Here is a 14,023-nt window from a genome sequence, read left to right as displayed (position 1 = left end):
ATACCGCTGAAAAGTTGGTTTCCGTTAGATCACTGCTGTTTAAAAAAACTATTTCTTTTTATTTTGTTGATTTTCCTCTAGCGGCGAAAAACCCAGAATTATTTTCAAGAAAGTTAGTGAATTTTTAGTACTAGTACTAGTTAAGTAAATTTTAGGTTTTTTGTAATATACAATGAAAATACATTATGAAAATTTATCTCAGTAGCAGTAATATCAATGAATAACTTAGCTATTATAGATATACAAAAGCGACGGCAAGCATCGCGTCGGCTCCTTTGAAGTATGCGTCTCAATTTTGTTGACCTTGAAGTTATATATTTTGGCAATTAGACTCACATGTACGTTGAGAAAAATTATTTCTTTAAATACGTGTTATTTTACTGTGATGTTGTATTTTTTAATTTAGTACATACAAATTCAGGCGAATATATAAGCGTTAAAAAGAGAGTTATTAGCTAGAGATAGGCTTTTAAAAGAAAAATGTAAAAAGAGGATTAGTTTCGCAACGTGCTGTCATGGAAATTATAGCTTAAAATATGACAAATAAACTCACTTAGAGCGCTTGCACACAGACACCGGCAAAATCGGTGCCGGTGCCGGCTTTGCACACGTTCCGACAGTTGCAGTGCATTCTATTGAATTTGCCAATTCACGATTATTTTACCGGATCGAAGTATACGCGAAGGAGCTAATTTATTTCTATTGCTACTGATATCAGTACCGGCACCGGCTCCGGCACCGATTTTGTATGTGAAAGCGCTCTAAAAAGTTGGTTTGCGAAAAATTACCTATAAAAGTAGACTCTCATATATCCCATTTCCTATGATACAATATTAATCTTGAATTTTAATTATTGAAGGCGCACAGCATACCTTCGATTAAACGTATCCGAAAATACTTTGACATTGATAACTGCCACGAGGAGTATTAGATTTATATTCTGATTGAGTAAGAAAAGAGTAAATTTATATTAGGTCATCATCCTTAAGTAATTGAAATATTTTTCTTTAGCTGATAAACCTATTTCTCGCAATAATTTATTAAGTGCCTTGTGTTTTCCTGTATTTCGAAAACTTAAAATTGTTGTGTTTCTCGTGAACCAATTTTTTTTCATTTCGAGCGCAAAATATATAAAAGTAATACCTTATACCGGATGTTTCTCAAAAAATATAAAAAAACGAGATTTGGTATGTTAGTATATGACTTAAATCCGGATTGATTGACGTATTCAATTACTTTCTGTCACTTCTTGTTTCACCGGAAATGACTAAAACTTTTGATTTTTAAATGGTACCCCGGTATTTTTTACTTTATCAGGAAAGAAAATGACATTCTAAATAGAATGACATATGATATGTAAACTTTTAACATATGCAATTAAAAAAAAATAGCATTTTCAATTTTAATCTAGAGTGCCATGGCTGTGTTAAAACCATTAATTTTTAATGAAAGAGCGTTAGAAAAATAAATTTGATCGTCTAATGTTTTTCGTGTCTTTTCCTGGTCGATTAAAAGATGCCCAAATCGTATTTTTAATCATAATTCAATTTTTTTCAAATGGAACGAGGGTACCCCATTGGTATATTTGGAAAATACATTTTTTAGGAATAATTTGGTACCACATACTCGGTCTTTCGAGTCAAATTGTCGAAATTTAAAATGAAAAATTTTTATAATTGAAAATGTCAAAAGTTGACATTTGATATGTCATTCTATTCAGAATGTAATTTTCTATCACATAAAGTAAAAAAATACCGGGGTTACCGTTTAAAAATCAAAAGTTGTAGTCATTTCCGGTGAAACAGGAAATGACCGAAAGTAATTGAATACGTCAATCAATTCCGAATTATGGCATATATGAAAATGCTAAATCTCATTTTTTTATCTGAAAAAATAAAAAAGTTATAGGGGTGGGCCACCTTTGAGAAACGCCCGATATAGAGGGTGTCCCAGGCTGAGCGTGCATTAGAAGCTTCTAGAGAACCACAATATCTAGATCGGAGATTTTTTATATAGAAGTAAATACCAGAAGTTGACAACAACTTTCTTATTTTAAATAGCCGCCCCTATTTTTTATTACATACTTAAATTCTCTGTAAAATTCTATGAATATTGATGTTAAACACTCTATATCTAACATTAACCGTTTTTGAGAAAAAAATATTTAAAATTTTTGGACGAAAAAAAATACCTGTCAAAAAAATTTGTATAGCCTAAAAGTCAAATTTAGTAATTGCTACAGCTACTGTGACATAAAGAGAATACATGTCAGTGGCGGCTCGTCAGCGGAAGCAAGGGAAGCATTGCTTCCTCTAAAATAATTCAGATAAAAGTAATACAATTATTTTTAATAAAAATAAAATATAAAATATACCAATTTTTACTTTTTTACTCTTCCATTACTTAATTTTTGGGGAATCCGAGTTATCATATCACTTTAACCTAAACGTACTTAGCCAAAACTGAACACGCCGATTTAGTTTTCATAAGTTTCTAGCCGAACGCGTGCCGAACGAGACGCCACGCGCCACGATCAAACGGCAGCAAATTTTACAATGACGCAATATGATTCCGTTCGACAACCATCCCAACCAAATATGTCTCACCTGTGTAATTTGCCTGAAATTTTGTCTAGTGTATTACGGGCTGGAAGCATCGGCAAAACTTGGTTCCTATGTGCTTTTTCGGACGTAACAAAACCTAACCTTTGTCTTTCGTGTTTTTACTGTTTTTCGGAATAGTAATAGCGAAGTTTTTAAAGAGTCATACAAATTATTTTGTTTAATAGTGACTATTCCCTCCACCAGCGTTTCCGTTGAATGAAGTTTTTCATGTTTAAATAGAATTAAAACCTATTTGCTACATAAAATCACTGAAGAAAGACTTAATAACTTGGCCACAATTTCAATTGAAAAAGAACTTTTAAAAGACTTACTCAAATTAATTAAATCCTTCTATGAAGATATAATCGACCGGTTTGCAAGTTTAAAATCCCGAAGAATCGACCTGTTATATAAGAAATAGAAAGTTTGTTTTGGTAAGTACATTTTTTAAATTACAAAATACCTTTGTATTCTGGATTATTTTATTACTGTAGGGCAGCAGAAAATAGTGCATCATACTAAGAACAAAAAATAGGATTAGACGCGTGATTAGTATACATTTTTTGTTACACCAGATCCGAGTCATTTCTTTTTTAAAATCATTCAAATTTTGTGCTGTTTGGTCCCTATTAAAATGTTTGAAAAGTTTTTTTGTCCTCTTAGATGCATAACGTTTTAGGATTTTTTTAATGAAAGTGACAGGGGGGGGGGGTTCTATTATTGCGTCCCTACTTTTTTTGCCACGAGCCGCCACTGATACTGTAGCTATTTATTTCAAAAATTAAATTGTTCAAATGTTCAATATGATAATGGCGGTAGCTGTCATGGAATTGAGCGATTAAAAAGTTATTATAAATCATTTTTTTCAAATGGAAATCCACTTTTTTATTTCACTAGTGAAAAGATTTTACTTTATTCGTTACTTTTTAACTATACATATTCCTATACCAAAAATAAATCGTTTTTAAGTTATTTAAAATTTAGTTTGAAAACGTATATTTTTCTTGATTTTATCTAGCTTCCTTTGACATTAAGTGTCAAAAAGTCTGACAGTTTATTTCCATTTGTCAGAAAACAAATTATTTGAATTTCCTATATTGTAAACACTGTTGCTTAAAAGTTTAAAAAGTGTTTTTATAAAAATTTTCGCTCCTTAGTGATATCTTATAGTTGATATTATTAATTATATTAATAATATACTGTATCAAACCTGAAAAAAAACGCAAAGTTGGCTTGCAAATGATGATGGATAACATATTGAGTTTTGAACTAAGTGTCACAATATGACATAGCCAGATCTATTGTTTTACATCACTTGACGTTTAAAGTCATAGGCTACTGGTTAAAATCAAGAAAAATATACGCTTTAAAATTAAATTTTAAATAACCTGAAAACGATTTATTTTAGGTATAGGGACATGTATAGTCAAAAAATAACGAATTGAAAAGCCTTTTCACTAGTGAAATAAAAAAAAGTGGGTTTCCATTTGAAAAAAATTCATTTATGATACTTTTTTAATCGCTCAATTCCATGACAGCTGCAGCCATTATTATATGACATTCAAACAATTTAATTTTTGAAATAGATAGGTGTATGTCTTCTCTTTATGGCACAGTGGCTGTGGTAATCACTAAATTTGACGTTTAGACTATACACATATTTTTGATAGGCAGTTTTTTTCGTCTAAAAATGTTAAATATTTTTTTTCTCAAAAACGGTTAATGTTAGGTATAGAGTGTTTGATATCAAAATTTATAAAATTTTACATACAATTTAAGTATGTAATAAAAAATGGGGACGCCCATTTAAAATAAGAAAGTTGTCGTCAACTTCCGGTATTTCCGGAAGTGCCGCTATATTGAAAATATTTTTAATCGACAGATCTCGTTGTGAAACAATGATGTGCAAAAAATTTCCGGTCTAGATATTGCAGTTCTCTAGAAACTTCTAATGCACGCTCAGCCTGGGACACCCTGTATACCCGTTGGATGATGACAGATGAACAATTCTCAAATATAAGTGATAAAAATCACACAACTCAAAATAAAAGTGATAAAAATCACTTGTATCAGAATTTATATTCTATGATTTCACGATACTGGACAAAAGTTACATTTTTTTGAACTTTTGAACACAGGACGTCAAAGGAAAATAAAAAAATATTTGGATGGGAATTCCTGTGAAACTATTGTAACTAATAAAAAAGCTGCTGCATCATACTGTCGTCGGAAATCGGATACACGAGAGTCTATTTAACCTGTTAAAAAATGTTCATCAAAAAATTACTGTCACAATTTCTTTTTTTTAGGTTGGATGTTGGAAATACTCTTATTATACGGATCATCCGGCCTACCACACTGTTATCTGTTCAGCAGAAGAAAGTCATTTTCCGGCTCTTACGCCCTCTACATTATCCAAGGTATAATATTAGGCGTGATCCCGTGCATAACAGTCATGGCCTTGCTCGAATCCGGCGATTCCTATTATAAAGACATCGGGCAATCATTGGAGAAACTCTTCTTGTTCCTGTTTCCCCAATTTACTTTCACCTACCTTGGTGTTAACTTCTCTAAACAAGTCATCGAAAACTACAACTTTGGTCAAATGCTCCCCATCGAAAAACTGAGCTGGTGCAATGGGCAAAGGTACAACCCTTGTTGCGAAGCGGAAGATTCATCCTCCTGCGCCGCTCACCAAAGCTTCTCACCCTTTATAAGAGCCCGTTGCTCCTTCGTGATCTTTGGAGCTGTCTTCTATTTAGTTATCAACGTCTTATTGCACAGCTACCGGGCGAGAAGGGCCTTTAATTCCTTGATGAACTTATATTATGCTGTTCCTTTTTTAAATAAGGGTAGTAAGTCAGATAGTACGAATAATGAGTCAGAAATAGATTCCGTTCAGATTGATTCAAACACCAAGGACAAGTACATGACGGTAAAAAATTTAAAGAAGAAGTTTGGCGGAAGATATGTGGTAGATGCAGTAAATTTCACTTTGGATAAAGGAGAGTGTATGGGTTTCTTGGGTGTAAACGGAGCTGGAAAGACTACCACTTTCCGCATCTTGACCGGGGACGAGATTCAGGACAAGGGAAAAATACATACTGGACATAATGAGGTATTTTTTTTATTATTGATTTATTTGCGCAATTATGTATCTGTACTATAAATAAAACAAAGTCGGGTTAGTGACACCATTTATAATTCAACAACGGCAAAACATAGCAACAACTGTCAAATCGATTCGTCTCAATCATTCCACATCATTTGGTCAATCAGTCATCCGTACCATAAGATTGACAACAAATTGTTATAGTATTTCCCAAGTCAATTGGAAGTAGTGAGACTTAATTTTTTAGTCCCGACGATGCCGACAAAGGCACCGACAAAGACAGTGCTGAAATTAAGAGCCCCAATCTATCCCAACTGACTTCAGATAAACTATACCTACTGAACCTACAGTTTATCGCCGAATCCGAACAGAACTATTTTAGAGGTTTTAAAGTGTGTCCAACAAGTCAGTGAAGATTTCGACAAACGACACCCAAAATATGACAAAATACAATTTACGAGTGCATTAAAATGACAGACACAACTGCCAGTGCCAGACTATACTAGGCAAATATAATACTCAGTTCAGTTTTTCATTGCCTTCTTTGATGTTACGGCTTATTGGTCGCACTTTTAAATACAGATAAATAAATATGTTTATTTAAAAAACTCACTGCCGGTCTTGGTTTGGAAATAATAAATGATTCAATTTTTAGTACTTCAAGAACATGGGTTACTGTCCACAAAACGATGCATTAAACTATTCGTTAACTGGAAGAGAAATCCTGAAGACAATGGCCATGTTGAGAGGAATAAACGACAACGAATTCGTTCAAAAATATCTCGAATGTTTCGGTAAGTGTTCTATTTTTATTATGATTATCATTATTTCAATAAATATTTACAGAGCTGGATAAGATAGCCGACACTCCTTGTGGATTTTACAGTGGTGGAAATAAAAGGAAATTAAGTTTCGCAGTGGCCATTATTGGAATTCCAGATATCATTCTACTGGACGAACCTACTAATGGCGTTGATGCAGCTACGAGACGCAAATTTTGGACTTTGATCAAACGCATCAAGGAAAGGAAAGATGTAGCTTTTATTTTAACGTCTCATAGTATGGACGAGTGTGAAGCTTTGTGCAACAAGTACGTACACACCAAAAATTAACAAATATTTGACCTACAATCTGTCCAGAGGAAGAATATATGGCAGTGACAGATGTCTATCAGCTCTCCAAAAAAAAATCCTTTATGGGTATTTCGCCACTGCACTGCAAGAAAATCTACAAAATAAAATAGTTATTTTTTGTAAACACTTCTGGGCGTTAAACCTAAACGGACGCTGCTTGTCAGAAAAATGTTTACAGTAATACAAATTTGCCTAACAAAGAAAAAAATGTTTAACGTTTCGGAAAGTTATCTCTTTCCGTCGTCGGAAGCAAAAAAATTCAAAAAATAAAGAAAAAAGCTATTTAAAATATTTAAATTCAACTATTCGAGAACACTTTACTTTTTTAAAAAGATAAAACCAAAAAGCCCCAAACTTTCTGTATGATTATTTTTAAATTTTACGTATGTTATGTTTATTTATGTTATGTTCTTTAAAATCAAAGAAGCGATTGCCATACATTACTAACATCTACAGATGCATGAGCAATACATTTATTTTTATTAGATTGAATGAAAAAAGCCTCTTTTATTTTTCTTTTAGAAGCTATCGCTTCTTTCATTATAATTTTGGCGTTATTAAAATTTATTCTGTGCCCTGTGTCCCAGGAATGCTGACAAATATTAGATTTGCGAAATACCCATAAAGTATTTTTTTTGGAGAGATAAATCCGCCACATAGGTATAGACATTTTTTATGTCTATCATATTAAATCATTCTATGTCATGTGTTGCCATACGCCAAATAAATGAATAAATTGTTAATTTTCTGTCAGTTCTTAGATGTCTGTCAAAATTATATATTCTCTCGCTGGACAGAGTATACATTATTTCAGCTCCTTTTCTCGTCATTAAATAAGTGCAAGTATTTTAAGGGATGGCAAATATTATTATAGACGGGATATAGAATAGGATATAGCAACATTGCAAGACTTCCATACTAGACCTGTTCCAATAACTGGTACACCGTTTTAGCACCGGTGTTGGGCTGACACCGGTGGCCAGATATGGGCTATCCTGTGTTCCAGTGTCGGCACTGACACCGGTGTTGATCTCGAACGGTGTTGACACCGACGTTTCAATACCGGTGTTATCTCTACACTGGCACCGGTGTTCATCTCGACACCAGTTTTGATATCGACACCAGTGTTTTGATAAATGGGTTGAAGAAGAAATCGTCTTAATTAATAAGTTCATAATAAATCTGATAACGTATCGGTGCTTATTTTTATCGTTTATTTAAGCGTACCGACTTTAACTTAACGCTTTCAAATTTAAATACACGTTTTTTGCCAGACTAATCGCTGAAATAAAGTGGAAGCGCCTGATAAACAACTATAAAGTAAATACAAAAACAAACAGAAAACAAAACAAGACATAATGAAACAAAAATCTGTAACTGTAAAATAAACTAAAAAAATATTAAATTAGAAAAAAAACTAAAAAAAAACAACAAACAAACCGACACCGCCACCGGTGTCGAGATGAACACCGGGGTTGAGGTAAACACCAGTACACCGACTGAAACACCGGTGGTCATCAACACCTAACACCAGTGTTCAAATCTCAATACCGAACAGATCTATTCCATACAACGTCAAGAAATTTTAGGAGAATGAATCTGCGGTTTAAAAAGTTTTTTAATATAGGGAAAATGTAAAAATAAACGCAAAATATTCGACATTTTTTTGCAAAAATGTCTCATGGGCGTGTTTCCAAAGTTGAAATATTTTACCAGTTAAAATATATGCACTTAGTTAAGAGATTAAGAGATATCCTGAATAAATTTGTGTTTATTATTATAATTTGTTTCAGTGTAAACATAATGAAAAACGGTACTATAAAAAGACATGGTACCATCTCCAAGCTTAAACAAGAAATTGGTGGTTTTAGTATAAAACTCAAACTAAAAACTGCCGCGGCTTCTGACGTAGAAACTTTGTCGAAAGATGATACGTCTGAGGGTGGTGACGAAGTTGATGGAGTTTATCAACCCAGCCTTGAGACTGTGACAGATGTTAATTCATTAAAGGAATACCTTAATTCAAAATATGGGGGTGAAGTAAAAAGTCAACAACCCGTGAGTTATATACTTATATCTATATTAAGAAAAATTATCAGAGGTCGAATTAGGACAGATATTCCTCTGTGAATAGCTATTATTGAAAACGTTGAATAAAAAGCCTAAGAAAGTAGCATATATCAACAAAATTAGCGCGGCTACGAAATTACCTTAATATAGTTGATTTAAGTTAGAGAGAGTGTTAAAATATAATGTTTGCTAAAATATAATGATTTGCTGGCTTTGTTTTGTTCGGTCAGTGAATGTTAATGGTTATTAAAATTGCTAAAAAATATATTTCTAATCAAAATAACTAAGTTAATTTAATCATTTAATAACAAAAGTAAGGAGATAGTATTGAAACAACTAAATAAAAGTCAAAAAATTGACGTATCCTAATTAATTTTGAGAAATAACTTAAAATAAACCCAGAAATGCACAACAAACCCGCAAAAATTAAAATCAAATTCAACTGTGTGAAGTGAAACGTCAAAACTGACAAAAGAAGGTATTTCCATGACCTTAGATAAAAGAAATAAATTTAGATTGGAATGCTCGGCTTTCCGCTAAAACATATAATTGTTTTGGGTCGCATACGTACGGGATCTGGCGCTGCTATAGCGGTTGCTAAGAACAACCGCAAACAAGAACAGAAAGAATTTTTTCTTGTCAAAGTCAGAGTCTTCGAAAATTATAAAATCTTTGAAAATTTAAACCGTCCTCATTGAAAGAATACCGAAAAGTGTTTAAAGTGTCTATTTTCAAAGTAATTATTGCTATCTTGTGAGTTTAATATAAAATCTACTTGTGAAAAAGTGACATTATAAACTTAAAAAAAGCTGTGTGAACTGTGAACTGCAAAAACAATCGTGGATCGTGGCATAACGTCGGTTTCCAATGTTTCATAGGTATTTCATACATGTCCTTATATAAAATAAAGTTTCTTATATGAACTGAACTGTGTTTTATTTCTAAAATTAAAAAGAAAATAATAAATTTGAATAAATAATATATTAGGCGACATAATTCCGGAAAAAGCCGAACCGCGACCGTTTCAAGAATAGCGCCAAATAGTATTTACATTGTCTTTATGGGCACTTTCCAATCTAAACTTGTTACATTTATCTATGTTCCATGACATCCGTCTCTAAAGCATGGAAATAAAAAATAGTGTTAGACATTGGTTAGTCTCCTTTGGTTTTTTTAAATTGATGGTTTATTTTTTATTAAAAATAATAATGATAAAAACGATTTTACACATATAAAGCTGTACTTGATAAGCAATTTAGATATATATTGATTTAATGTACCTACGTAATAAAATAAATGGTATTTTTTAGGGTTTGCTTCACTACTATATTAAAAACAAATCGTCGAAAAAATTATCGACCCTCTTTAAGGAATTTTACGAGATTCAGCAGGATAAGCCAGAACTTATAGAGGATTATTACATCACCGATGCTTCGCTCGAAGACGTTTTCATGGACGTAGCCAGTAACCAAGATAGTAAAGCTTAATTTGCACTTCACTAAACACGCTGGCACTAATTTTAGCTGTTAAGCAGTCCCAAACCAACCACCGTGTAGAATGGAGGAGAGAAATACTAGACCAAAATGAAATTTTAAAATCGAAATATGAGGTAGAATACACCTTTTTATATTTACCTGATACGGAAGCTTGTTCAAACTTATTTCGTTTGTCCAAATAGTTCTGATATTTCCAAAAAATATTTCCAGTTTTTTTTATTTCAATTTTTGATAAATTTTTCATTATAGAATATATCGTTAATAGTTTAATTTTATTTTTGTTGCGGTGGCTGGAACCTCTGCATATAAAACAAAAATTTTCAAACTGGTATTTCGAGAGGTAAACATTCAGTTATTCAGTAAGAATTTGAGTGATTACAAGAACAAATGATTGGGAAGAAGAATACAGATAAAATAAAACATCGTTGTCTATAATTATCTTATATAGGGCGTGCCAAAATTCGTAGCAAACGGGAAGTAATTTATTATTGAGTTATCGAAAAACAGTTTTTGTGGAATTACTTCAACATGGCCAACAATAAAATAATTCATTTTGATGTATGTCATACAACTGTCATGGCAGCAAATTTCAAAAATCTTGATAATTTAGGTCTATATACCCAGTTTGATAAATGTATAGGGACTTTTCAATTTTTTGGATATTTTTTTCTGAAAAATAGTATTGTTTTGTTTGAACTAACACATTCAAAATTACTTTATATACTTTCTAATCAATTTCAACGTCTATGAAAAAAAAAACAGTAACGGTTGAAGTTTATATTTTAATTATTTACAGAACACTCAAGAAAAATACTGTATTAGGCGATATTAATCTTTACTTTTTTTTCAAAAATAGTTTCTGTATATTTATGAAAGTTGGGCACGTGGACGTAAATCATATTTTGAACAACTTTACTTTTGCATAATGACAGTTGTCGCATGACATGCCATAATGATCTTTTGTTAAAAAAAATCTGCAGGTATATTTTTTAATTATTTCTCAATTGAAGGGTCCAGGGGAAAAACTTGATAAGCATCAATTTCTTAATTTTAGGATTTTACAATATTATAGTAGGTCTAACTGGTCCCAACAAAATGTATAAACTCTGCAGGGCAATAAGTTATTAATTCCTATGATATATGCCTAGTAAAAATATAGAATACACGGAAAGAACCTGATAACCACCAGCCGTCCAGTGCTCTCCCGTCCCCCTGCGTGCTTACGTTTTCCCCTGGACCTTCAATTATAAAAAGAATTTGAACCAAATGTTCGGCACGACACGCACACTCTTTTGACTACATTCGACCCTATTCTAATCTTCATAAAGACTAAACTTTCAAAGACGCCTCGCGGCGCTGTTTGATCTGAACACTAGATCAGAATACAATGTAAAGAACGCCATTTGAATATATTGGCTGATAGGTCGATTCGGAAGTGTTGCCACTTTAGTGATTTTACCACTAAATCTGGTGGTTAGACCCGCTTGTTAGTGGCAAAATTTGACGTCTAGTGAGTGGTAGTTTCTTTAGCGGTTATTTATGTTGAATCCCAAGCCCCAACGCCGGTTTTGGCTACTCGGTAAAGTCCAAGAGTCCATTTATATAAGTAATAATAATAAAGTTGTTCAATCAGTTTATACTTCTAATTTTCGCGTAAATATTTAGATAAAGTGATTTTTTAAGTAAGAGAGCCACGATAATGCCCCGATGCGTCTTTTGGTGACGATGTAAAAATTAAAAAAACCAATACTATTTTTTATATCGATTCAAATAAGAAAATAGTGAATTGAATTTTGGTGGTTTCGAAAATACAATTTAGTGGGGAACTAGTTACATAGTTGGCCAACCTGCCGGAGTGGGTGCGGCGCGCTTGTGTGCTGTCGGTAAAGCAGGCCCTAACCTAACGCAGCTTGGTGTGTACGGCTCAATTAAAATGTACAGAACCATGCGTCGCAAGTACGTCCCTCAGTGTGAACGGATCTAAAGGAACTTTTAGACCTCGTTTACATTTAGAACTGACAGTTCTGTTTGCGGCGCGGCGTCTTGGAAAGTTAGTCGAACGATCAAGTGTGCCTGTCGAGCCGGCAGACGTCGACAAAAATTTCGACGCGTTTCGACGCGCAGTCGCTTCTAGTGTGAACCGTGTCGAATTAAGTCGATTAGTGTGAGCGGGATCTTGCTTAATTGATAATCATTTTTAGAATCTCTATATTAGTCTATATTGGACTCGAAATAAGTTGGAATGACCGTTTCGTGTTTATTTAGATATTCCTTAAACATTTTGATTTTATGGCAGCATTTCAACTGATGCAAGTTTTATTAATAATAATATTTTTTAATGTCTGCCGAACCCAAGTAGAAAATATATTTTTGTATTAAATCTATAGTACGAGAGCTAGCAACGTCTGGAAAAAGTATTTATAAAAAGCTGGCTCTTTGATATATCTTTTACTATGCTCTCTGGAACAGCGGGCAGGGTGTTTGCTACTGCGTATTGAAAGAAGTTCCTATATTTTTATTTAGCCCTTTAAATACTAATATTGAATATAAATCGAACAAGTCTCCACAGAGCGGCGCGAAAACGAGAAGTCCAGGGTTCAATACCGGCTTCGGGTAAACTTTTTTTATTTTATTTTCGTATTTTATCTAATAGTAAAGTATTAAATAAATTTAATTTTAGTGATTAAAAAAACAATTATTTAATACTCTATTATCAGAATATAAACGAAAATAAAATAAATAAAAGTTTACCCCGAGCCGGTATTGAACTCTGGACTCTCGCTTTATAGGCTGAACGCTTTCGCACCGCGCTATGGAGACTTGTTTGATTTATTCCGTTAAATACTGGTATTTAACGGAATAAATAAAAAAAATATATGATCTTATTTCAATGCGCAGTAGTGAACGCAACGTCTATCGGCAGCCAGACGACTCGCATGCTATTCCAGAGAGCATAGCAAAAGATATATTAAAAAGCCAGCTTTCTTAAAGGGTAGTGAAACTGGGGGGGGTGAAATTTTGTACAAAAATGTTAATTCTAGGAGTATGAAATTTTGTACAGAGTTTCCTTAAGTGACGAAAGTGAGTACCTAGAAGCTAATTTTGACATTCATCCCCTAGAAATAAGGGATGAAAATTTGTACTAAAGTTTGTTACAATCGGTTTTAGAAGTATGAAATTCTGCACAGACGTTCATATGTAACGTAATTTAGCACTAAGTAGCACTTTTGGAAATTCGCCCTCTAAGGGTGTGAAATGAGGGTGAACGTTCTGGAAACAATTCTGTTGAAGGAATATGAAAATTTGCACAGAGGTGCCTTATGTAGCGTAATTGAATAATTAGAGTGATTTTTGGAATTCATTCCTTAAAAAGGAATGAACTAGGGGTAAAACTAGGGGTGAAAATTTGTATAATTTTTTATGTAAAATCCGTTCTAGGACTAGGAGTATGAAATTCTGTTCAGAGGTCCCTTAAATGATGAAAGTGAGTACCTAGAAGCAAATTTTAGGCATGCATCCCCTAAAAAATAAGGGATGAAAATTTGTACAAAAATTTGTTAAAATCGGTTTTAGAAGTATGAATTTTGCAGACGTTCCTTTTGTAACGTA

General features: G+C 33.0%; 1 protein-coding gene across 4 annotated transcripts in view; it reads left to right on the top strand.

Annotated features, from left to right (window-relative positions):
* LOC115880764 (ATP-binding cassette sub-family A member 2-like) overlaps nucleotides 1-10,603 on the top strand; it is an 83,549-nt gene extending 72,946 nt beyond the window's left edge. For all 4 annotated transcript variants that reach the window (XM_030898045.1, XM_030898044.1, XM_030898048.1 and 1 more), the window contains 5 exons: nucleotides 4,913-5,721; nucleotides 6,371-6,509; nucleotides 6,562-6,805; nucleotides 8,642-8,906; nucleotides 10,229-10,603. In XM_030898045.1, the coding sequence (XP_030753905.1) occupies nucleotides 4,913-5,721; nucleotides 6,371-6,509; nucleotides 6,562-6,805; nucleotides 8,642-8,906; nucleotides 10,229-10,405 (1,634 nt within the window). In that variant the 3' untranslated portion in view covers nucleotides 10,406-10,603. The remainder of the gene's footprint in view (nucleotides 1-4,912; nucleotides 5,722-6,370; nucleotides 6,510-6,561; nucleotides 6,806-8,641; nucleotides 8,907-10,228) is intronic.
* The last annotated feature ends 3,420 nt before the right edge of the window (nucleotides 10,604-14,023 follow it).

This window comes from Sitophilus oryzae, unplaced genomic scaffold, assembly GCF_002938485.1.
Source record: "Sitophilus oryzae breed Bouriz unplaced genomic scaffold, Soryzae_2.0 scaffold_1657_pilon_pilon, whole genome shotgun sequence".
Classification (NCBI taxonomy): Eukaryota; Metazoa; Arthropoda; class Insecta; order Coleoptera; family Curculionidae; genus Sitophilus; species Sitophilus oryzae.
This window is presented reverse-complemented; position numbering and strand designations above follow the sequence as displayed.